Source organism: Hyperolius riggenbachi, chromosome 3, assembly GCF_040937935.1.
Source record: "Hyperolius riggenbachi isolate aHypRig1 chromosome 3, aHypRig1.pri, whole genome shotgun sequence".
NCBI classification, from domain to species: domain Eukaryota; kingdom Metazoa; phylum Chordata; class Amphibia; order Anura; family Hyperoliidae; genus Hyperolius; species Hyperolius riggenbachi.
Window position 1 is genome coordinate 63,549,083 of NC_090648.1, and position 23,971 is coordinate 63,573,053.

At 44.8% G+C, this 23,971-nt stretch overlaps 1 protein-coding gene and 2 non-coding genes across 3 annotated transcripts in view; all 3 read right to left on the reverse strand.

The window, feature by feature from the left end:
* TNPO2 (transportin 2) overlaps positions 1 to 23,971 on the reverse strand; it is a 52,572-nt gene that overhangs the window by 5,627 nt on the left and 22,974 nt on the right. Inside the window, exons 7-23 of the mRNA XM_068274218.1 lie at positions 23,866 to 23,947; positions 23,215 to 23,337; positions 23,025 to 23,143; positions 18,251 to 18,311; positions 13,755 to 13,926; positions 13,389 to 13,541; positions 12,508 to 12,733; positions 12,254 to 12,425; positions 7,932 to 8,018; positions 7,629 to 7,736; positions 7,386 to 7,544; positions 6,491 to 6,578; positions 4,492 to 4,590; positions 2,863 to 2,958; positions 2,043 to 2,118; positions 1,859 to 1,958; positions 700 to 774 (exon numbers count right to left, since the gene is read on the reverse strand). Of these exons, the coding sequence (XP_068130319.1) occupies positions 700 to 774; positions 1,859 to 1,958; positions 2,043 to 2,118; positions 2,863 to 2,958; positions 4,492 to 4,590; positions 6,491 to 6,578; positions 7,386 to 7,544; positions 7,629 to 7,736; positions 7,932 to 8,018; positions 12,254 to 12,425; positions 12,508 to 12,733; positions 13,389 to 13,541; positions 13,755 to 13,926; positions 18,251 to 18,311; positions 23,025 to 23,143; positions 23,215 to 23,337; positions 23,866 to 23,947 (1,996 nt within the window). The remainder of the gene's footprint in view (positions 1 to 699; positions 775 to 1,858; positions 1,959 to 2,042; positions 2,119 to 2,862; positions 2,959 to 4,491; positions 4,591 to 6,490; positions 6,579 to 7,385; positions 7,545 to 7,628; positions 7,737 to 7,931; positions 8,019 to 12,253; positions 12,426 to 12,507; positions 12,734 to 13,388; positions 13,542 to 13,754; positions 13,927 to 18,250; positions 18,312 to 23,024; positions 23,144 to 23,214; positions 23,338 to 23,865; positions 23,948 to 23,971) is intronic.
* Positions 12,129 to 12,192, reverse strand: LOC137564870 (small nucleolar RNA SNORD41). The gene has a single exon (XR_011030933.1). It is a non-coding gene; the product is annotated as a small nucleolar RNA SNORD41 (small nucleolar RNA).
* Positions 13,618 to 13,687, reverse strand: LOC137564869 (small nucleolar RNA SNORD41). The gene has a single exon (XR_011030932.1). It is a non-coding gene; the product is annotated as a small nucleolar RNA SNORD41 (small nucleolar RNA).

Here is a 23,971-nt window from a genome sequence, read left to right on the forward strand (position 1 = left end):
CAGCATTCGGGAATACAATCTGGATTATCCATTCCCACTGTAGCACAATTAGAGCAGGCATACGATGTAAGGAAGACCCCATATGTCCTAGCCCTGCTGGAATTACTGCAGTCCTGCTCTGGCCACATCTACCTCACAGCACTAGAAGGATTCTTAGTTTACCTCTAAGACATACATGTCAAACTCCGGCCCGTGGACCAAATCTGGCCCTTGGACATTAAATTTGGCCCTTGAGTGGTTTCCCAGTTTTCCATTAGGTTTGGCCAACTCTAGACAACCAGGGAAGCTATATTGGAAGTGAAGAACACCAGGGAACCCTTACGAGAAAGGTAGGGGGAAAGCACTAAAAACCAGGGAACTGTATAGGGGAGAGGACACCACTAGACATCAGGGAACTGTATAGGAGTCAGAGGGGGTCCATTAGACACCAGTGAATTTTATGAGGGAGGAAGGTGGCCGGTAGAGCTGGAGGAAGGCCCGTGACAGTCCCAGTGTACAATTTCGGCCCACTTTGTATTGGAGTTTGACACCCCTGCTCTAAGGCAAAAAGGCATGTTACCACATTTGAATTTGCAGCATGCAAAGCTATGTACACTCCAAATAACAGTATTCTGAAGCCGCATGGGGGATACCTCCAAGTGCCTGCTGTCTACCTAAATAGGCCAGTCTACCCTTAACATTTTGAACAGCACCACTCACCTTATAAAACATGTCTCTCAAATCATCTTTCGGGCTGACCCAGGAGGCTACTGCATCACAGAAGAAGATAAAATCCTGCAGGAATGGATAACAAGTCATTTTAGTTTGACTTACAAAGTGTGACTTTGTAAGGATTTGACAATAAAGTCTATTTAGTCACACTCCAATCCATTAGGAGAAAGTTTTCCTTAGATACCAAAATATGAATGCTAAACCTCACTGAGTAAGGCTTGCTAAAATATGATAAGACATTGAAACCGTTTGCTGCTGAACAGTGTGTTGCATTCTGTTGGCTGCCTCCAATTTGTCCTTCCTTAGAAGATTGGAAGACGAGAGTGAAGGCCACCTTACTCTTTAAAAATCTGGTTTACCAACACTGGGGATTTTCTATGAAGGTTTCTGGATTGTGTAATGAATTCTCTGAGTTTCCATAATTCCCTGGGGAAGTTTGCTTTGATATAAGAGTGCTTTGGATTACAAGCAGGTTTCCGGAACTGTACTTCTATTCTTGGGGCTGATAATAAGTACAGTGTTGTGGCGCATCTTACAGTCAACATGGCACCTATTCAATATGCAGTGCGAGGCACAGTGTGACATCCAAGAACACAATGCATTCACTAATGAACCAAGTCAGTGTCACAACATTCACCACATCTGGTACAAATGTAAGGCCTCCTGCTTTCTATAGTATGAACAAGCCCTTTCCACTGTACTTAACTATTATGGTTATTAAAGGGAATCTGAAGTGAAAATAAACTTATGATCTAATATTTGTATGTGTAGTACTGCCAAGAAATAAAACAAACATTAGCAACAGCAGAGATAGGAGTCTAATATTGTTTCCAGTACAGAAAGAGTTAAGAAACCCCTGTTATCTACGCAAAAGAGCTTCTCTGAGCTTTACCACTTTCAGAGTCTCAGAGGGCTCCGTCATCTGAAACTTCTCAGGTGTCTGTCACTGTATTTTATTTTTCCTGCAGAGGAAAGTTCAAAAGTTCACTAGCCTGCTTCGTGAAATCATTTAGAATGCTTAGTGTAGGGTGTAAACTGAAAATGTTCTAATAAATATCCATACTACACAACCAATTAGATAATTTTTTTGATCAGTGTCTCGTTAAAGTATGAATAACCAAGAACAAAGTATCTACTTCACACTTGCCTGTACAACTCCACCGGGATTAACTCCTATCATTATACATATCCCTCTAAAAGCTGAGTCCTTCTCCTCGTTATCACGGATGTTCCGAAGTGACGTACACCTGTATTTATAAAGCAAACGGGAAAGATAAGTGGAAGAACAAGTCAAGTGGCGAATGACAAATCTGTACTGCTCATCCACTCACCATGGTCTGATAAACTGCTGCAGCATGGGAGCCACCTCTTGTGGACACACACAGCCAAGACGCCCAATGGTTATTGCTGGGATACAAAAAGTAAAGCTCAGTCAGGCATAATTATGCTAAAGGTGGCTACACTTAATCAACCGGTACATCCTATCATTCATTGGTAGATGCATGCACTAGTTACGGCGGGAGTTACACTTTGGAGATTGGTGAACGGGAACATTTGTTCCCCGGGCCAATCCAAGTCCCTGTATATGAATTAGCCTCCAATCAGAAAGTGTTCATAAAAAAAACCCCACACAGTTGCCCTAAGGAGCTTTTTTTCTTTTCACATGTCATGGGGGTATATTACTGTTATTTCAGTAAACTAAAAAAACAAAAAAACAAACAAACAGAAAATGCATAGTATATCTAATATATATGCGCCATACATGGTACTAGGGATATAATCTGAATGTGATAGCCAGGGCAAATAAAATGTTTGTTTTACCTATAGTAGCATTGTTTATTTAACAACTATAGGGGACAGAATTGGAGAAAGTATTTGTCTCTCCTTTTATAAAATGCATAGAAAATAACTGAAAACAGGTATAACCCACAAATTTGGGGGGGGGGGGGGGGGGAAGATAATATAGATGAGATAAGCAGTGGGAAAGTGGTGGCCAAATGAATGGGAAAAGGGCACTTGGCGGTAAGGGTTAAATAGCCTGTGAGGTGAAGTGGTTAATGAACTGAAACTATTGATGCCTCTACTGCAGGAATTCCCATACAGCCCCGTGTACAGTTCACAAAATATCAGAGAAAGGGGAATAGAACTAACCTGTGTTTTCCAGGAGCGTTTTGGGGGTGTTGGGTCGGTTAATAATTTCTACAAGGTTATTCAGCACCATTGGGACATACGGCTGCATTTCTGCTCCTGTGGGGATAAAACACACACGAATATGGTCACTAGATTTAAATGGATGTCTTTCCAGCCTAAAGCCCCATCTACACGATACGATTCTTTGTGTGATTCGATTACGATTCTATTTACGATCCAATTAAATCCGACATGTCTGATCAGGATTCGATTCAATTTCGATTTGCCATTGTTTTGCAATGGCAAATCAAATTGAATACCGATCAGACATGTCAGATTTAATTGGATCGTAAATAGAATCGTAAACGAATCGCACCGTGTAGATGGGGCTTAAAACCAATCTGTAGAAATCTTTAGACTAATCACTCACAGTTAAGATAGTAACAGTTCCAAGCATGATAAAGGGCTCAAAGATCTATTACGCAAAGTACACCTGTTACTGATCAAGAGGTACATTTCTTATGCTGGATAAACCATACGTTTTTCCGCTCTATAGATGGGTTCAATAGATAACTTCCAACATGTCCATTATTCCTTCGGATCGGGTTTTTGGATAGATTTCTCATAACAGTGAATGGAAAAAAAGATAAGAAAAACGAGCAGAAGAGAATCTAGCGCAAAATCAAGCGGAGAATCGAGCAGAAAAATCGATCAAATGGAAAATCAAGCGGAGAAACACTGTGTACCCAACAAAAAATGCTCAGAAAAACCCCAGTGGACTGATAGGACAACTGCTACATATTTAAAATACTAGAGAGAGTGGACATTTACAAAGGCAACTGCACACGCAGATGCCCCTAGCTTCAGAAAATATGTTAAACTAACCTCCCACAAGGTGTTAGCTTTACCCCCCTCCCCCATATGGGTGCCTCCAGTTCATTGATGTGGTTACATCTCCCGGCCACGAGATTTATAATCACATCAATGGGAACTACATCTCCTGGCATGCTTCACTGATGCCAGGAACATGGGACAACCCTTTGGGAACCTTCAGTTCTGCGGCACGAGGGATAGAAAATGGAGTCCATATAGGCAGGGGACTACAGAACAGACTGTGGGAGATAGAAAATGGAGGCTCCCATATAGGAAGGGGGCTACAGAACAGACCCCTGTAAATAAAAGCCCAATTTACCCACCAAAGCCCACACAGTTTATTAACCTCCCATTAGGGTGAGTTTTGGTTGATTTTTTTTTTTAATTATATAAATACTAAGCAGATCCCTTTAAAGCGGCACTGTAAAGAGTTTTTACACACAGTTTCACTTACCTAGGGCTTCTGCAAGCCCCCAGCAGCCGTCCTGTCCCGCCTGAGCCTCTGTTCTCCCGCCGCCGTGCCGTAGACTTCTAATTCAACACCAGCGCAGCCCTGCCAAGCGTATATTTTCATTGCGTTCCCCTCTGCAATAGCAGGGGACGGTAAGAAAGGATACACGAGGCCAGGCGGCAAAATCAAAAGTAGCTGGCGGCGGGCGAACGGCGGCTCGAGCAGGACGGCTGCTGGGGGCAAGCCCCAGGTAAGTGAAACAATGTGTTTAAAAACTCTTTACAGTTCCAATTTAAAGCAATGCTAAGTAGAAAGGGAACGCTTACCCATCTGCATGCAGATCTCGCCGATAGCCCAGGTGGCATTGTTACAGACTGAGATAAACTCTGGGTTGAGGTTGGTTCCAAGAATCGGCATGAACTCCGCTGAAAGGAAAAGGAATCAGAATAGTTCTAATGATGTGAAGATGATCAGACTATCAGTTATTGCAATGGGTCACAAAGCTCCAAGAATGAAAATCATGTTGAGCAAACTACCAGATAAATGCTTTTTAGTTTTTAATTTCCTACTAGTGATGAGCTCAAAGGTTGTCCAAAGTCATTTTTGTCATAGAAACATGTAGTACATTTCTGTGTACTCATATTGTGCTGCGTGATCTGTTTTTTTTTAATTCCTGTATTGTCTCATCGTAGGTCACCCCTAGTGTGTAACCTTATGTTCAGCGCTGTGTAATATGTTGGCGCTTTAGAAATACAATAACTTGCGAAAATGAGAACATTCTTGAAAAATACATGTTCTCATGCCCATACATTTCAATACATTTGGAATGGGAAAATGGCCATAACTCAGAGGCGGCACCAGGAAGGGGGCTTGCCAATGCTATAGCACCCCCTAGCTCCTAGGTTCTCAACGTGTGGTACGCGTACCCAAGGGGGTACTTCTGTCGGTTACAGGGGGTACTCGGCCTTGATATACTTAACCAAGAATAACAAATGTAGAGTTTTAGAAATTCATACATCTTAGTTAAACACCAAATCAGTATTTTAGCTAATTAAAAGCAATAGTAAATGCTTGGAAATTGTTTAGAACCAATTATGTACTACAATTAAATATATATTTGTCAAGGGGTACTTGTGATAAGGTTTACTATGCCAGGGGGTACTTGGTGAGTACAGGGTTTTAAAAGGGGTACATACAAATAAAATGTTGAGAAACACTGCCCTAGCTGACCAACAGCATCTCAATTAAAGCAGACCTGAACTCAGAACTACTCTCTGCTCTAAAAAGACACAGCAGCATAATAGCCTTGGGGGCTGCCAGTCACCTGCGCAGTAGCCCGATTGAGATCGGCTATTTCCGCCTTAGCCCATCAGACATATCCTACTGCACCGGATCTGTGGAAAGTAAATATTGCAGGCGCTACAAATTTGACAAATTTTCAGCGGTGGCTTCAGAGGGGCCCATCGAGACCACCGTGGGATGGAGGAGGAGGCGGCCTCGATAGGATCTAGAGGCTTCCCCTCCTAAGGTAAGTACCCCAGGGGCACTTTTTTTTGACATCCTGTTTCAAATAAGCTTATCTGCCATCTCTGTCGTGGCAGTCATGTGACAGGGGAGAGATCAAATTACAACTTGTGATTAGACAAATTGAGGGGGGAGAGAAACAGGCTGAAAACTCTCTGAATACATACAGGGTGCATTTCTCTAGGTTTTCCATCTGCCCTGTGCAAGAGTTTCGGCCCACTTTAAGTGCGGGGCACCCAGCACATGGAGGAGAGAGGAGACAGCCAGTCCAGAGATAGAGTCACTCACCTTTCCACTCACTGCCAGCGCCGACGCTTCCCCTTTCCCCTTCATCATCAGCCGTTATGCATCGTCGCTGCAGAGGGGGCTTTATTCAAAGTTGTGCCTTTTATGTCCACTGTCAGAATTACACCGCTACCAAGTTAAAGTACATTTTGCCCTGCCCATGCCCCATCATTACCACGCCCCTTTCAATTGCATGACCGCACCCATTTTTCAGCGTGCACGGTCAATGGCAACCTCAACAGTGGATCCAGCACCTGCATGGCACCCTCAAAAATAACACATTCCTGGAGCCACCCCTGCTGTCATTGTTCCCTGCAGACCCAGCACATTTTGTGCCAGGCGTTTATGACATCAGAAGCAATCATCCATAAGACCCCTGTATAGGTTCTTAGTCTATCAAACTTCCAGCTTTAGAGTTTGTAAAATCTACCACTTGATATTTACTTGTCTGCAACTGTTGCATTCCTCCAAAGGTAAAACCATTTCATCACATTGTCCTTTAATAGGAATACTTACAGATACAAGGTTTGACGTGGAGGAAACATGCTTTAGTTAGGTCTCCCAGGAGAGCAAAGGAACTTTGTCTTACTTCTGGCATGATGTCCTGCAGGGGGGTGAGGGGGGAGAAGAAGCACAGTTTAGAATTCATACAGGATTCAGTCTGATGAAAGCACAATAGCCGAAAGCGTACTCAATTTTAAAGTGGACCTGAACTCCGAAGTCCACTCTGCTCTAAAAGCTACACAACAGCATAATCTTCAAACAAACCAAACAAACATTTCATTGTTACAGCGGATACAAATCCTAAAATCTGCAGTTTGTAAAATCTTTCCTCTCCCTGATGTACATTCTGACATTTATCACAGGGTAACATTTTTTACTGCTGGCAGGTGATGTCACTGGAAGTTGCTGCTGCTTACTTTTTTTGGCAGTTGGAAACAGCAATTTCCCACAATGCAACAAGGTTCACAGACAGGACACTGCCAGGACCATGGTCCTCACAGTTTCCTGTGGGAGGGGTTTCACCACAACATAAGCCATAAAGAGCCCCCTAATCAGTTTGTGAAAAGGAATAGATTTCTCATGGGAAAGGGTGGTATCAGCTACTGTTTGGCATGAAGTTCAATTCTTAGTTACGGTTTCTCTTTAATCATATAATGGAAAGTGAAACATGACTGGCCGAGGCCCATCAGTCACTAGGAAATTGAAAGCAGCCATTTCCACACACCACACGGTAAGCTTTCTAACATGTCAAATTGATGGTTTCCTTAGATTTTGGCTCATAGCAACAATGAAAGCCAGGAGGTAGTGGGAGGCTTCTGCAGGATTCAGAGGTTTCCCTCTTAAGCAAGTGTCATTTTATTTCACAACAATTAATTTTATTTTTTTGTTAAGAAACAAAACTGCTCACCTGCATGCACTGGAAGAGGAGGGTCATGATATTGCTTCTTGCCACCAGCTGCTCGACATGGCTGCCCAGTCCCTCCGCCAGCCCACTCAGAAGGTCCAAGGCTACAATCATGAAATCCTTGTCTGGAGCTTCATACTGGTCAGGGTGCTGGCTGTACATCTGCCGGGGACACAGAACACACATCACCTGTAAACCCTGCAGGCCAGAGGCAAAAACTTACAGAAGCCATTACAAGATACTCACCATGGCTTGGGCCAGAGTCTTCTGCACTAGAGTCACACACCTCTGGTACACTGGCTCACAGTAAGGTAGAAATCCGCTTTGTAATGCTGTGGCAATGGATGACAGACACTGGAAGGAGAGAAACACAACCACTCCATTATAAAATGCCACCATTGTCACAATACAATTATTATGTAGCAGTTCTGAGGTCAGCCAGTATGAATACAAAATCCCACATGAGAAATTCAGACTTCTGGTTCTACATCACTCCCCATCACTGTTCAGAGACCACCCCTCACTCACAGCACATGGAATCATCCTCACCTCCAGCAGTGGGAATAGATCCTTATCTTCATCTTTCAGCTCGTTCCATTTCTGGATAAGAGGGGGCATTAACTTTTGAATGTATTCCTATAGTTAGGGGGGACAAAAACAAAAAGTTTAAGTAAAGGGTAGTCATCGGCTGTCCACCAGAAAAAACAGCACTGGGAAGTCATATGGATAGCCCATTTATAAAAGTGAGGATCAACTTAAAGTGAACCCGAGGTGGCACAAAAAACAAAAAAAAAATAAAAAAAACAAACACACAGCTACTAATGAGAAACGTACCCGAGAGTAGCCTCTGGATCCTTACCATTGCCTCCAGCAAGAGCTTGTCCGATAGGCAACGTGCATAAAAATGACTGTGCCCACTTGGGAGGATTCAGAGGATTAGGCAAGTATCTTTTTTGTTTATTGCTACCTCGGGTTTATTTAAAGGGGAACTGAAGAGAGAGGTATATGGAGGCTGTCATGTTTATTTCCTTTTAAGCAATACCAGTTGCCTGGCAGCCCTGCTGATCCTCTGCCTCTAATACTATTAGCCATAGCCCCTGAACAAGCATGCAGCAGATCAGGTGTTTCAGGTGCTCAGACTTTAAAGTCAGATCTGACAAGACTAGCTGCATGCTTGTTTCTGGTTTTATTCAGATACTACTGCAGAGAAATAGACCAGCAGGGCTGCCAGGCAACTGGTATTGCTTAAAAGGAAATAAACATGACAGCCTCCATATACCGCTCACTTCAGTTCCCCTTTAAAGCACACAAAGCAAAAAAAAAAAAAAAAAAACGAGCGAGATAATTGTACGTGTACTTTGGATAATAGAACATTTCGTAGTCAAGGAAATATTTTCCAGTACAGTGTTAAACTTCAGTTACCTATGCAAAAGAGCCCAGCTATTCCAAATACAGTCCCGTTTTCTGAAGCACTTAAAGAGACTATGAAGCGAGAATAAATCTCGCTTCAGAGCTCCTAGTTAGCAGGGGCATGTGTGCCCCTGCTAAAACGCCGCTATCCCGCGGCTAAATGGGGGTCCCTTACCCCCCGAAATCCCCTCCGTGCAGCCGGGGATCTCTTCCTGATTGAGGCAGGGCTAACCGCCGCAGCCCTGCCCCACGCGCGTCTGTCAGCACGTATCTCCGCGTCTCCCCCGCCCCTCTGTCTTCCTTCACTGAGAGGGGCGGGGGAGAGGCGGCGATGCGCCTCTGATAGTCGTGCTGAGAGGCAGGGCTGCAGCCGTTAGCCCTGCCTCTAGGAGCAGCAAAATGTACGACCAATTTGGTTGTTGATTTTGCGGGGGGGGGGGGGTCTGGGGGTGAAGGGACCCCCGTTTAGCCGCGGGATGGCGGCGTTTTAGCAGGTGCCCCTGCTAACTATGAGCTCTGAAGCGAGAATTATTCTCACTTCAGTGTCTCTTTAAAGTGAACCAAAGACGAAGCACCCTCATGTATTTTACCATATAGATCAGTGGGGACATTAGAGAAAACACCTACCCTGCGCTCTGCTTAATTTTTAACTGTTCAGCTTGCTTCCTTTAGCCCTGATAAAATCCCAGACTGAGCATTCAGTCTGGCTTTGCTCAGGAATCATTATAGCAGAGCCACAAGGGGGCAGGCTTGGGCTTTAAAAGACATAATAGCAGACAGACTCAGCTATAAAAATACCTGAGCAAAGCCAGACTGAATGCTCAGTCGGGGATTTTATCAGGGCTGATAAGCAGGCTGAGCAGTCAATAATGAAGCAGAGAGCAGGGTAGGTGTTTTCTCTAATGTTCCCACTGATATATATGGTAAAATACATGAGGGTGCTTAGTCTCTGGTTCCCTTTAAACAGCCAAAAAAAAAAAAAAAATGAAAACCCGCTTGAGATAAGGTTTTACTGCAGGAAAATCTGTTTTGCTTTATAGATTAAAAAAGAGAGTGGTTTTAAAACTGCATCTGTGACAGTATGTTGCGATGGTAAACAAAACCAAAGCAACAAACACTTATGGAAAGTGTGCATTGTGTTTTCATCCTGTGTGCAGCTGTATGTAAATATAGCCCATCAGGTTTTAGCCAGGCTTCGCTGTCACAGCTGAGCAATGTAAACTGCAGACTGATTCATTCAATAGCTGACCTCTATACTTGCATACATTTCTGCTAGATGAGGATTACTCCTAACAGGAAGATGCTAAAGTCTTACAACAAATCCACACATCACATTGATACGGTTCGTTCCCTTTGGAAGGCCTCCTTTCCTGGTCATGTGACCAGGCAAGTGATTGCAGCCAAGTCAGGCAAAGCTTGCGCAACGTAGGCTTCTCCGTTTGGCTGCGGCATCCGCCCTTCCCCCACACTCTGCTGTAACAAAACCAAGCAAGGGGCCCCTTCCTAAGGCAGCAAGATCCTGAATAACCGTGGCATTGAATGCTGGGTATTGTGATAACATTTATACCCCACACTGCCATTACAAGTCTTGAGTAAACATAAGCCGATTCCAAAGCAGCGATCCAAAATTAGAATACAAATACTGCACATAATTTGGCAACACTGACCTGCTCCATGCAAAGGTTTTATGGATATAACCCTTTAGCAGCCCTTTCCTGAGTCTCCCTTTAGATAACATGGGGTGGGGCAGCGGCAGCCAGCTAAACTTGGGCTGCCTAAGGCCCCGTTCACATCAGCAAACGCGGACGGGCGTGCGGAACGCAAAGCATACGAACGCACGCCATCCACGTTTCTATGCGTTACGTGGCTGATCCCATTCACTGAAGTGAATCGGTCAGCCACAAGTTTCTGCAAAAAATGCGTGCAGCATGCGTTCCCGGACCGCGCTGGTCCGGAATGCATGCAGTGTGAACATCGGACAGTGCAGTTTATGCACTGTCTGATGTCGTGCGTGTCGGCCTCCTGCACGCGTTCCTGAATCACGATGGGAACGCGTGCAGTGTGAACGGGGCCTAATGCAGAGCAGCAGGGAACCCTTTTACATTTACCTGTTCCAGCTGCTGGTTTGGCTTTGTTCTTCCTCCAGCTGCGGTGCTATAATCCCTACATCCTGTTCTGTGTCCCGATCACAATATGATGTGATCGGGACCCCCAAGGAGGAGGTCAGTGTTGGTGATGGAAGAGAGACTCTTGAACTACCGCTCTTCCACCGCCGAGGGGCGCTGCAACACTGATATTATCCTCTGGGTCCCAATCACAAGTGCAGGAAGGGAAGAGGAAACCAAACCCAGCCTCCGGAACAGGTAAATATGAAAGGCTGTGCATAGGCTGCCGGGCTTGGGGAGGCACACTTTGGAGGAGCAGGGAGGGGGGGGTGAAATGAGGGCGGAAGTGGTTGCTAAAGGGTTTTAAAGCTTCTCTCTAGATCAGAAATGGATATGTGCAAGTTTCTAAAATTCATGGCTATTCACTGCCACTCCCAGCAAAGGAGGTGGCGAGACCAGCCACGCACTAAACCTCTCGCAGAGGTCCAGAGGGGGTGGCGCAGCATGGATTTTGGAAGGCAGGATCTCTAGTCTGCCAAAGAGCCATGCTCCTATCATAGTAACGCTAGACTCTGGACAGCCTCGGTATGCAGCATAATTCTTGTATTTATGAGCATTTCCAGAAGCTTTGACAGGAGACAGACTGAAAAGAGAGTGTACCTGAGAACTTTTACAAACCAGGGTCTTCCAGGTCCCTATAGTCCAGTCAGCTCCCTTGAGGTTCTCCTGGTCCCATCTGCTACGCCTCAGTCAGCCCCGTAAAATTTGACACACTGTTCAGTCGCGGACTACTGCGTATGCGCGGTCCCAGCAGTGTGCACCACTCCATTGCGCTACTGTGCCCAGGAGCAGAAAACAGCACATGCGCAGTGGCCCGCTGGATTGCAGACTTCACAGGAGCACTGATCAAACCAGGACATCGAGGAAGCTGACGGACTACAGAGGGCTGGAAGAAGCCCCAAGGGAGAAAAAAAAAAATCCAACTCTCTCCTTTTCATCTCTGGTTAAACGTTAAGCACCTTTTACATGCAAAAAAAAAAATAATTTAAAAAACGGAAAGGATGAGGTAACAGAAAGCAGATTGTGCTTGGTTCTTCCAGTGATAAAGGTTGCTGAAAACATCCTGTGGATCTGTGTGCCACTGATCTGTTACCAAAGCAGCACTAGGAAGTGGATGGCAATTTATCAGACAGCATTTCTATTATCAAGTCACCCAGTTGAATTGTGGACTCTGGATCAGACAGTATGAATACTGAGCCATCAGTTATCAGCTTACAGATCTGCATCACCTCCAGAAACAAGATTGCTCTCCGATAAGATTTATCTCAATCGGCATTTCCAGCCTGCAGCACTCACCGGCTGGTTCAAATGGTGCCCGACTGAATCGGCCAGAGTCCCGATCGCATCATACAAGATGAGGAGGTTCTTGTGCTGATATTTCCCAAAAGCAAATACCAAGGTGTCCAAGATGAAGCTTAAATACGGGACCAGCTCCGTGCAGGCCTCTTCCTCCAGGGTGGCGAACGCACTGAGGGAGGAGACATCAGGTTAATAACCCACACCTGAACCCTTTAACATCCGGATAATGGATTGCTCAGATCTCTGGATACCTGCATGCTGCCTCCTGCACCCGCTTGTTGCTGTCCAAGATGCGTTTCAGCAGCTCAGTCATAAGGGGCTTCAGATAGAGGTCGGGGGGCTGGCTCACCACCCAGTGGGCATAGCGACTCAACGTCCAGCAAGCTATGGAGCGCACCAAAGCCTTCTTATCGGACAGGCACTGGATGAGGTGAGGGATGAGCTCGGGGAGGTAGGGAACCATTCCTTGCATACAGCCTGCATGGGACAAAGAGGGAGAGTCATTTAAATGCTAAAAACCAAGTCAGAACAATAATGGACCATTAATGGTCCACTTTCCCAAGCGAATAACCACCGGAGGGGAGAATTATGAGCAATCTGTTCGGACTCAGGATTGTTCCAAAAAGTGAATTGACTGAATAGAATTTGAAAGGCTGAGTGGCACCATCAACCCTTTAGCAGCCAATTTATACAGAGGCTTGCAAGTGCTCCAGGTCAACTTATTTTAGCACTTTTTTCATTTGTTACATTTCCTTTGCTTCTAATTAGTACAGCTGTATTGTGTATTTATGGCCACTTGTCACTAGGGGCAGTGTGAGACAACAGCATATTTCTCCTTTCAGTGTCTATATTGTCTGCTAGCAGAGAGACGTCAAAGCATTCCAACAATTTACAGCACAAGGAGTTCTGCAGGCTGAGGTCACAATCAGTGCACCATCTCAAACGAGATCATTCCTTTGAATCTGCTAATGAGTTAATGGTTCCAGATCAGTCACCTGGGAGATTGTACTGTTAATGGGCACCTTTAAGCAGATGATATCCAAGACAGAAGCTTAGCAGAGGAATCCAAGCCACAGTGCCAACCAATAAGCTACTGGGCTACATCACCAGGACCACAATTCTATTTACTTACCTTCAGCAATAGCTCCAAGAACAAGTATCCCAGACTCCTTGACTACCCATTCTGGGTGAAAGAGGAGACCCTTCAGAAGGGGCAGAAGATGCGGGAGCAGCTCCTCCCGAAATACATTAGCCAGGACGTCAAGGGCAGCAGCTGAACATTTCCCTAAAAAGAAAATAAGAGTACATTGAATATGGTAATTTAACATGAAGAGCTGCCATTCCTACTTTTTGAAAGATCTGCTGATCAGCCAGTATGAATACAATAACCCTCACTGTAAGTCAGGGGAGAAAGTTCTGCATCACTTCAGAGATTAATTACTCAATGGCAACCACGGCCCATTACCCTGGTAAGATCTCATTACCCTCAGTAACATACTTAGATTCCAATCAGACAACGTGTCGTCGTCATCATCGTCTTCATCATCTGCATCCTCCTCCCCTTCCGCCCGCTCCTCCTCGTGTTGCAGTGTCACAGTGCGGGACTTGTGGAAGCGAGGCTTGATGTCCTGCTCGCTGTCCGGAACGGTCTCATCCTCCTCCACATCTCCCTGTGCAGGAAAATTATAGACAGTTATTACCATCCAGACTTGGTACAATGACTTTACAAGGCCAGGAAGAGGGAGAGTAAAGTTCCTTACAGCCATCATGAAGCGCAGAGATAAAAATATTGGCATGTACAGTTTTAACTACTTTTAGGTACCACAGGCTTACACCCCTCCCCTGTGACCAGGCGATTTTTTTACAATTAAGTGTTCTGCAGCTTTAACAGCTCGCTGCAGAGCCATACAACTTAGCACAGTTGTAGGTCTTTCACTTGTAGGTCTTTCTTGTGGTGGTCTGATCGCTACTGTGATCATTAGTTGTGTTTTTTTTTTTTTTTTTAAACAAAAACAATCCCTCCCTCCCTAAATTGGCCCTAGGTGGCGATTGAATAACTTCCTCTCCTCTCATAGGCATCAGCCTATGAGAGGGATTGGTTTGTGATCTGCTCTAAAGGACAGCCAAGTGTCCCCTGTACAGCGCGGCTCTAGATCGCAGAACTGTACAAATGTAAACAGCACGTTTTTTGTTTTTCAACTGTTAACAGTCTGCAAGCCACGATCGCAGCTTGGCAGGCTGATCATGGAGCTTTTCACACTGAGAGGAGCTGCGCTCGATCCCCTGCAATCTCCTCCCCCAGGATTTAACGCCTTTCGGTATTACACAGTCCTGAGGTGGTTAACACATAAGAAGGTGGCATTGACTGCTTTCTGTAAACCTTTTTTCCAGGTCTAGTGCTTTATAAGGAAAGTAGCCAGAAAGACAGCTGGCAATTATTTTTCAGAGGACCGCAGTGCCCATTTCCACTTTTAAGTAAATGTACTTTGAGCTCGCCAGCAGCCTTATTTGTCAAATAGATGGCAAGAGTCTCCTAATTGACAGGAAAGAAGGGCCACAATCCTGAGCAAGGATGCACACATCCAATTTTTATTGGCCAATTCTACCGCCTCTATGTAGTATGAGAGCCAACAGATTTTGAATAGTATGAACAGACATGTAGGCAAGGTCTCAAAACAATGGAGGTGGTAAAATTAGCCAATTAAAATGAGATGTGTGTACACACCCCAAGACTATGCATACACAAGAAGGGGGGGGGGGGGGAACTAACCTATCTTAAAATATATACACACCTCTTAAGCTGGCCATGCACTTATTAATTTCCATTGGTTTAACGATGAAGGGGAGAGTAAAGTCCACTGAGGCCCTCTGTGGTCTCATTTTTATGAGGGGTAACTGTTACAAATCTACATTGTGGCCAACAGTGGTCTAGAAACCCACAAAACTACAGTTTTCATCCCAAGAACAGCATCAGCTCTGCTAGTTCACATGGTTTTGGTCCAATTCCCGAAGGAACCATCTGCAGATCTTTAAGTACAGAGCTGCTGCACTTACTGTTAGGAAGCGATTCCATCACCACATTAGAAGCGTATAGTTCTCAGCCTCCTGCTGAGACTAACAAGCACGCTGAGAAGGCTGCCAGTAACACCCTCCCGCACACAGAGGAGATTATGCCATTTGTCTCGTCTCTTGTTAGATTTTCTCATCTACAAATTGTACAGCTGCCAGCCTCTGCTGTTCAACTTTGCAAGCAATGCTGATAACCGTGCTGGAGAATCAAGATAGCACCGTTCAGAACAGTCTAATTAACAGTCTTTAATAAGAAATGGTCTTTGTGCTAAACTATTTCTGGATTAGATTCAACCTCAACAATGCCTAGATTTCCTCAACCCATTTTATTCCTACAAAAATAGATCCTTAACTTAGTTTGTGTTTTGTTAATTTTTTAAGGAAGACCAGAGACAAACTTACATATACAGTAGTTTATAGGGCATTCCTCAAGCCAAATTTGTTTTAATGCCCTAATCCCCTATAAAACTAAACAAGATGTGGCCACAGCTCCTCCAGTGCCTAGGCATTCTGAGTCCCATATGGCAAGTGCTCATGGGAGCTCAGCCTGGGGAGGGAGGCAGTGGCTTTACCAGCTGGGAGCTACTGAGATTTGAGGCAAGGGGGCGGAAAGAAGTTGAGTTTTCACATGCTGAGGGGTGGAGATATAGGGCAGCTTGCCTGTGTAATGACGACAAGCAGAATAGGTAAGATAGACAAATTACTTGCTATAGTTAAGGCAGCTATACACTGGTCGATTGCCACCAGATTGACCAGCAGATAGATCCCTCTGATCGACTGATCAAAGAGGGATCTATTGGCTGCCTACACTGCAAACAGATTTTGAATAGATTTCACTATGAAACCGATTTACAATCTGTGTAGGCCGTGCGCGCCCCCCCCCCCCCTCCCCCCGCTGCATACATTACCTGATCCGGTAGGCGCGAGTCCCCCAGTCTCTTCCCGGGTCTGGGCTTCGCTTTACTTCCTGTCGGGAAAAGTTTAAACAGAGGGCACTCTACTGTTTAAACTTCCCCCGAGCAGTTAATTAGCAGTGAAAAGCCTGTCAAACTCACAGCTGCTCACCACTGCCTGGTAAATGCTTACTGCTGCTTGGTAACTGCATGCTGAACATACAGTTCAACTGCCCATGTGAAAGGGCCCTCAATGCTGCAGACTGTGATCCTAACTGCAGCCCCTCCATTCCTATAGACCAATGGATATAGCATTATTCGGAAGGGGAGGGGAGGTGTGACTATAATGAAGACACTAGCTACCCCATCCATGGCATCACTTGTCACAGCTAGTGTGGGTTTAGGTAGAAGTGGGAATGGTGCGGGAAGCAGCTTAACACAGCCAAGAACTGTAAAGGGGGTACACTTTGTTTTTTTTAGTACCCAACCTCACAAAAAAAAAAAAAAAAAAAAAAAAAAAAAAAAAAAAAAAGAAAATACAATTAGATTTATGCCATTTTAGCAAATTACTGGCCTATAATTGATTTAAAGTAAGCTCTACATAAAAGTAATGTTACATTTTATATGCAGCTTACAGACTTCCCTCACTTCTAGGGTTCTGCCATCATGTCTTTACACTGCAAGCTCATATGGGCATGACTCTTTACATCGTGGCCTTTGTGCATTTATTAATACAGCGCTGACATCTTCCACAGCAGTGTTCTCCCCAGGCTCTTTTAGCCGGGTGCTTCAACCGGCTAGTTTTGGTGAGCACCCAGCTGTCTGCTCACCTCCTCCACTGCTGTAAGCAGACTAGTGCAGAGAAGCACCTGCCCTGAATACTCATCTCGCCTCACCCGGCTACTTTTTCATACCACCCGGCTGGAAAAAAAATTCTGGCGAGAACACTGCACAGCACTTAGTCATAATCCATAGCCCTGTCACTGACTGTCCTCAGGAGCTCACAATCTAATCCCTACTAATTCTATGTCCATCGTTGTGCAAAACACTCCTACCTTCCAGCTACTCATCTAAGATGGTATAAGAAGTACATTGAGGCACAGTGTTCTCCCCAGAATTTTTTTCCAGCCGGGTGGCATGAAAAAGTAGACGGGTGGGGGAAGGTCACTGTCACACTGGGTGCTACTGGGTGGGAGAAAAGGGGTGAACAGTGCCTAGGAAGAGGGCATTCTCAGTCAGGGTGCTGCTGGTGGATTTGAAGACCTCTCTGACCCCTATCTACCAGCAGCACTGGAATATCCCTCTCCAACAGGGACTTTTCCAGGCAAAGGCAGACTCTCCCCCCTCCATTAGCAGCAGCCAGGGTGAGCCTTCTTCCCCACCCCACATGGCACATTAAACAATGGGTTAATCAGTGGTAATTTGTACAGTTGTGCAGCACTGCAGGAGACAGCACAGACTGACATCTCCACCCCCACCCGTCTACAGGGACATCACATTCAGATACAGTGTCCAGGCAGCAGGGCCAGTAATTATTGCTTTACAGGCACTTCATAGCGGGGGACAGAAAGACATGCCTGAAAGAACAGGGAAAAACAAACTTCAGCTCCTTGCTCTCCTGTGCAGGCTGCGATATCGCTGGAGCTTCACACATACTTGATGACGAGGAGACACACATGCCTGTGATCAGAGCGGCGCGTCCTCTCCTATCTTAAAATCTTCATCTACCCCGCAGCTTGTAGAAGTTACCAAGCTTTCCCCGCCCGTCCACACTACAGACAGGAGCTGGGGGAGGAGGGCGGAGAAAGCGTCCCTGAATGGCAGCGGGCTGGCTGCACTGAAACAGCCGCTGCTCGCTCTAATGAAGTAAAGGAAATAAGATTGTTTCACAGACCAGGACAAACGGCAGCCGGGCGGGAGGGCAGGGTCAGGTGGGCGCTCCGCCCAGTTAAAAGGCTCTGGGGAGAACACTGAGGCATTTGCTGGAGGGAATAAAGAAAAGGCTCTCCTCTAATGTCACTAAGCTCCTCACCTTAAGAAGTATGATGTCAATCTCATTGTACTTCATTCCATTCACCAAAATGGGAATCAGCCTGTGGCAGACAAAACATTAAAGGTTATGCAGACAATTTACACAGAGCTTAACCAGTTCACCCCCAAGGGTTTTTACCCTAACAGGCCAGAGCAATTTTCACCTGTCAGTGCGCCTCCATTTTATTCCCTTAGAAGTAGTAATAAAGTTATCACAAGAAAATGATCTATACCTATTTTTCGCCACCAATTAAGCGGTTTGTGGGTAGTATATTTTGCTAAGAATTTTTTTTTTATTCTAAATGCATGTTCATGGGAAAAATAAGAAAATGGAAAAATTTCTCAGTTTTCAGCCATTATAGTTTTAAAATTAAACGTTCTCCTGTGGATAAAACGGACACATTTGCCTAGTTGTCCCGATTATTAAACCATTTAAATTAGGTCCCTATCACAATGTATGGTGACTTTTTGGCCACAAGATGGCACTAGTCAACACGGTCCAGTTATAGGAAGTTTTTTTTTTTCTCATATATTTAAATACACTGTTAGCTTCAGGTTTTATGAATTGATGTGGCCGCTGATGGCAGTCACATCCATTCATTCCAGGCATTGCGATTGGGTAGAGGACCATACGGTCCACTTCCCCAATTGCTGAACACGGAATCCTGACGGAAACGGCGGCGGGAGCAGTGCACACGTGCGGAGCAGCGGCGGGAATGCGCAACGTATTAAAACGTTGCGTTGCCGTTAACAGGCTCAATCATGACGTTTTAATAAGATACATGGTCAGTAAATGGTTAAAGGAAAGAGCTGAAAAAACCGATGAGAACAATTGTATCCAGTGTTCTCCCCAGGCTCTTTTAGCTGGGTGCTCCACCTGGCTAGTTTTGGTGACCACCCGGCTGTCAGCGGCTCACCACCTCCTCTGCTGTAAGCAGAGCTGCACACAGAAGCACCAGCCCTGCATTCTCATCTCGCCACACCCGGCTACTTTTTCATGCCACCCGGCTGGAAATAATTTCTGGGGAGGACACCGGTATCTATCCTCAATCTCCTAAAATGACTAGATATCCCACAGTTATATTTAAATCTAGTTTTTAAAGGTTTTTCTGTCTCATTGTCTATGCTCAATGTCACCTTCATTTAATTATTTGAGTTCAAATCCATGAATTATTGACCCTTTATCTCTTTCCTACTCTCAAGCCATTTGACAAGAAAGTGTTTTATGGCTGTAATCACTTAGATTATGCTATAGCCTGACCCAGTCTGACCTGGTCCAGACCCGGGCAGAAACTGTCACTCGTATACTTGGCATACCTGATTAACTTCAGGCAGAAGGGGGGGGGAGTTTGAGGAACACAGCCTAGTGGGATACGAAAGTTTGGGCAACCTTGTTAATCGTCATGATTTTCCTGTATAAAATCGTTGGTTGTTAGGATAAAAATGTCAGTTAAATATATCCTATAGGAGACACACAGTGATATTTGAGAAGTGAAATTAAGTTTATTGGATTTATAGAAAGTGTGCAATAATTGTTTAAACAAAAATTAGGCAGGAGCACAAATTTGGGCACTTATTTTATTGATTCCAAAACCTTTAGAACGTATTTAAAATCAAATTGGCTTGGTAAGCTCTGTGCCCCCTGACCTACATACACAGGTGAGTCCAATTATGAGAAAGTATTTAAGGGGGTCAGTTATAAGTTTCCCTCATCTTTCAATTGTCTCTGAAGGGTAGCAACATGGGGGTCTTAAAACAACTCTCAAATGACCTGAAGACAAAAATTGTTCACCAACATAGTTAGGAACATATTGAGGAAATTGAAGACCACAGGTTAAGTTCAAGTTAAGGCTTGATGTGGCAGACCAAGAAAAATCTCGGACAGACAGAAGTGACGAATGGTGAGAACAGTCAGAGTTAACCTACAGACCAGCACCAGAGACCTACAACATCATCTTACTGCAGATGGAGTCACTGTGCATCGTTCAACCATTCGGGAAACTTTACACAAGGAGATGCTGTATGCGAGAGTGATGCAGTGGATCCTTTGCTCGCCTACAGCACAAATGGAGCCGCTTGAGTTGGTCTCCAGAATCTGCTGATACTTAGTGGAATCTATGCGTCCCTCAACATTTCATTTTGGAATAAGGGGCTATGGACTGATGAAACTAAAATTGAGTTATTTGGGTGTTACGCATGGAGTAAAAATAACAGCATTCCAAGAAAAACACCTGCTACCTACAGTAAAATATGGTGGTGGTTCCATCATGCTGTGTGGCCAGTGCAGGGATTGGGAAGCTTGTCAAAGTTGAGGGATGCATAGATTCCAGTCAGTATCATCAGATTCTGGAGACCAATGTCAAGGAATCGTGACAAAGCTGAAGCTGCGCCGGGGTTGGATCTTTCAACAAGACAACGACCCTAAATACTGATAAAAATCCATTAAGGCATTCATGCAGAGGAACATTGAAAATCTGTGGTGCGAGTTAAAAAGAGCAGCTGCCCATGCTCGGAAGCCATCAAACCTGAATGAACCAGATAGGTTTGGTAAAGAGGAATGGTCCAAAATACCTTGAACCAGAATCCAGACTATTATTGGAACCTACAGGAAGCATTTAGGGGCTGCTAAATATTGATTTTATTTATTTTTGTGGTGCCCAAATGTATGCACCTGCCTAATTTTGTTTTACAATTATTGCGCACTTTCTGAAAATCCAATAAACTTAATTTCACTTCTCAAATATCACTGTGCGTGTCTCCTATATGATATATTTAACATTTTTTATCGCAACAACCAACGATTTATACAAGAAAATCATGAAAATTAACAAGGTTGCCCAAACTTTTGCATCCCACTATTTCTGTGCTAGGCACTGTACATACACATGTCTATCATGTCTCCTCGGTTGTCCTTTAACCCTCCTGGCGGTTTATTAAAAATCCGCCAGGGGGCAACAAAGCTTTTTTTTTTTTCTTCCATGTAGCGAGACAGTCTCGCTACATGATAGTCGCTACCCCTCAGCGCTGCCTGGCACTGATTGGTCAGGCAGCGCACGGGGGTCTGGGGGGGGGTGGGAGGCGCCACGGCGAAGCGAGCGGTGGGTAATCAGCGGTGAGCGGGGCGATCAGAGGGCACACGCAGCTAGCAAAGTGCTAGCTGCGTGCTGAAAAAAAAAAAAAATTATCGGGCTTACCGCCAGGGAGGTTAAAGAGGTATGCAACTCAGCATTGAATATTATGCCAAACTTTAATCCTGCTTTAATAAATAATTTTGATCCAATTCCATTACTCCTATTCTAGAACCTAGGTTCTCAACGTGTGGTATGCGTACCCCAGGGGTCCTTCTGATAGTTCCAGGGGTACTCAGTCTTGATATACATAACCAAGAATAACACATTTTAGAAAATTATAAATCTTAGTTAAACACCAAATTAGTGTTTTAGCTAATTAAAATAGTAAATGTTTGGAAATTGTTTAGAACAAATAATTTACTACGATTAAATACATAATTTGTCAAGGGGTACTTGCGATAATGTTTACTATGCTAGGGGGTACTTGGTGAGTACAGGGTATTAAAAGGGGTACATACCAATCAATTGTTGAAAAAAAACGCTAGAGGACAGTACACCCTAATACAAACAAACAACAACAAACAAACAACAAACAAACACAGAACACTTATATCGCGCTTTTCTCCTGGCGGACTCAAAGCGCCAGAGCTGCAGCCACTAGGGCGCGCTCTATAGGCAGTAGCAGTGTTAGGGAGACTTGCCAAAGGTCTCCTACTGAATAGGTGCTGGCTTACTGAACAGGCAGAGCCGAGATTCGAACCCAGGTCTCCTGTGTCAGAGGCAGAACCCTTAACCATTACTCCATTCAGCCACTAACTAATAGGACTGTCTCACTTGGCCAATTGGTAGGCATGGGGTGGGTCCTAAGGAGTCCATGTCTCTACAGGTCAGAGCAATTTTTTGAAGCACATGGGGGTGGTAATACAATTAAGGTGCTGGGACATTTGGGCACAGGGTAAAGCCAGAAAAGTGTCACCCAGCTCTTGCAAAAAGTCCCAGTAGAGTTAACCTCCCTCGCGGTATGATTATTTCAAGATTTTAGGGTCTTTTCTGAACATTTCAGACCCTAAAATCAGGATAAACTCATGCTGCCAAGAAGCCAGCAGCAGCCCCTGCTCTCATTCACCTCCCTGGGCTTCAGCGCTGCAATATTACCTCCATCCTCCAGGTGGCGCTGTAACACTTTGGTAAGATCAATGATGATGATCACCCCAGTGTGACTCAGAGCCTCCGAGGACAGGAAATAGAACGGCTACCGACGTCTGAATTGCCTGGGAGGTGAGTAAAAGCACCCGATGCCCTCCATTCACTTGCATTAAGCCTTTGACGGCTAGCCCAAGCTCAGCTCGGGATTACCGCCAGGGAGGTTAATTACCATGCCCCCTACAGGCCACCATTGACTCGGGTAAGACAATTTGGCTACCAGCTATAGCTGTCGGTTCAACAACGCGGTTTTTAATCATAATTTGAGCGCTGACTTAACGGTGCCCAAATTGCTTGGCTAAGGGCTGCTATAGCCGTAATTCACATTACAGCCTACAGTGGCGCCTGGTGCGGCCAAATTTCAAATGCCTTTTTTTGCCCGTCTAGCATGAGGGCCTACACAATATAAGGCAGGTGGTTACAATGTTTTTGCTGCTCAGAGTAACGGCATCTGTTCTGACAAATAACGTTTGTAAAACCATTTCTACAAAAAATACTCACTGCAGCAGGTGACTAGACAGGGCATCTTTGCAGATGGGTTGGTCCGCTAGAGTCAGCCAGAATTCACAGGCTTCCAAGGCCACATTCTCATCACTGTCCTGCGTCCTCTGGAGCATGTACTGAAGCAGAGAAGACAATGCTAAATCTGTGACAGACAGGTAGTATACAAAGAGAGCCTGTCCTTGCATACCTCGATGATGCTGTGCATGTGAGGAAGCAGCCGGTCTATCCGCACCTCCAGCAGCATGACCAGAGCGCGACATACATTCTTTCGAACCTCGGGGTCCTCATCCACTGCTAGTGCAAAGAGATGCTGCAAAAAGCAAATTAAGAACAAGTGAGCATCACCGCTTCAAGCTCTTAAAAGGCTCCGCTAAAAACCAAAATTATGCAACATACACGTCAGACAGACTGAATAGAAAAAGGCTCAAAAACATTTTCTGAAATATGGAAACCCTTTAACATATCACTAAGGGCGCGAAATGCAGGGCTGGTGCAGCTCTGCTTAAAGCATAGGAGGAAGAGGAGGTATTGCGAAGACATCCGGGTGCAGCACCGGGGAAAAAAGGACTCTGGAGAACACTGAACATACATTTCTGCAATTGAGGAAAAGTCAAACGCAACTACCACATGTGTTGGCACGTTTAAACAATAGATTGGTTGTTCTGAGCACCACTGACTCAATTGTCAATGATCAAAAAAGGCCCATCATGTCCAGGAGGAAAAAAAAAAAAAAAAAAAAAAAAAAAAAAAAAAAATCAGTTCTATCAGAAATTAACAGGAAAAGGACTACATGTTACATTGATTAGTTAACTGCCACAGAATAAAGTGCATGCTTCACCTCAATAAAAGTGTCGATGTTGTCCATGAGTGCCTGTGCCCGGTCTGTGATGAACTGGTTAACGCAGGCGATGGCATGAGACCTAGAACAAAGGAGTCCACAAACG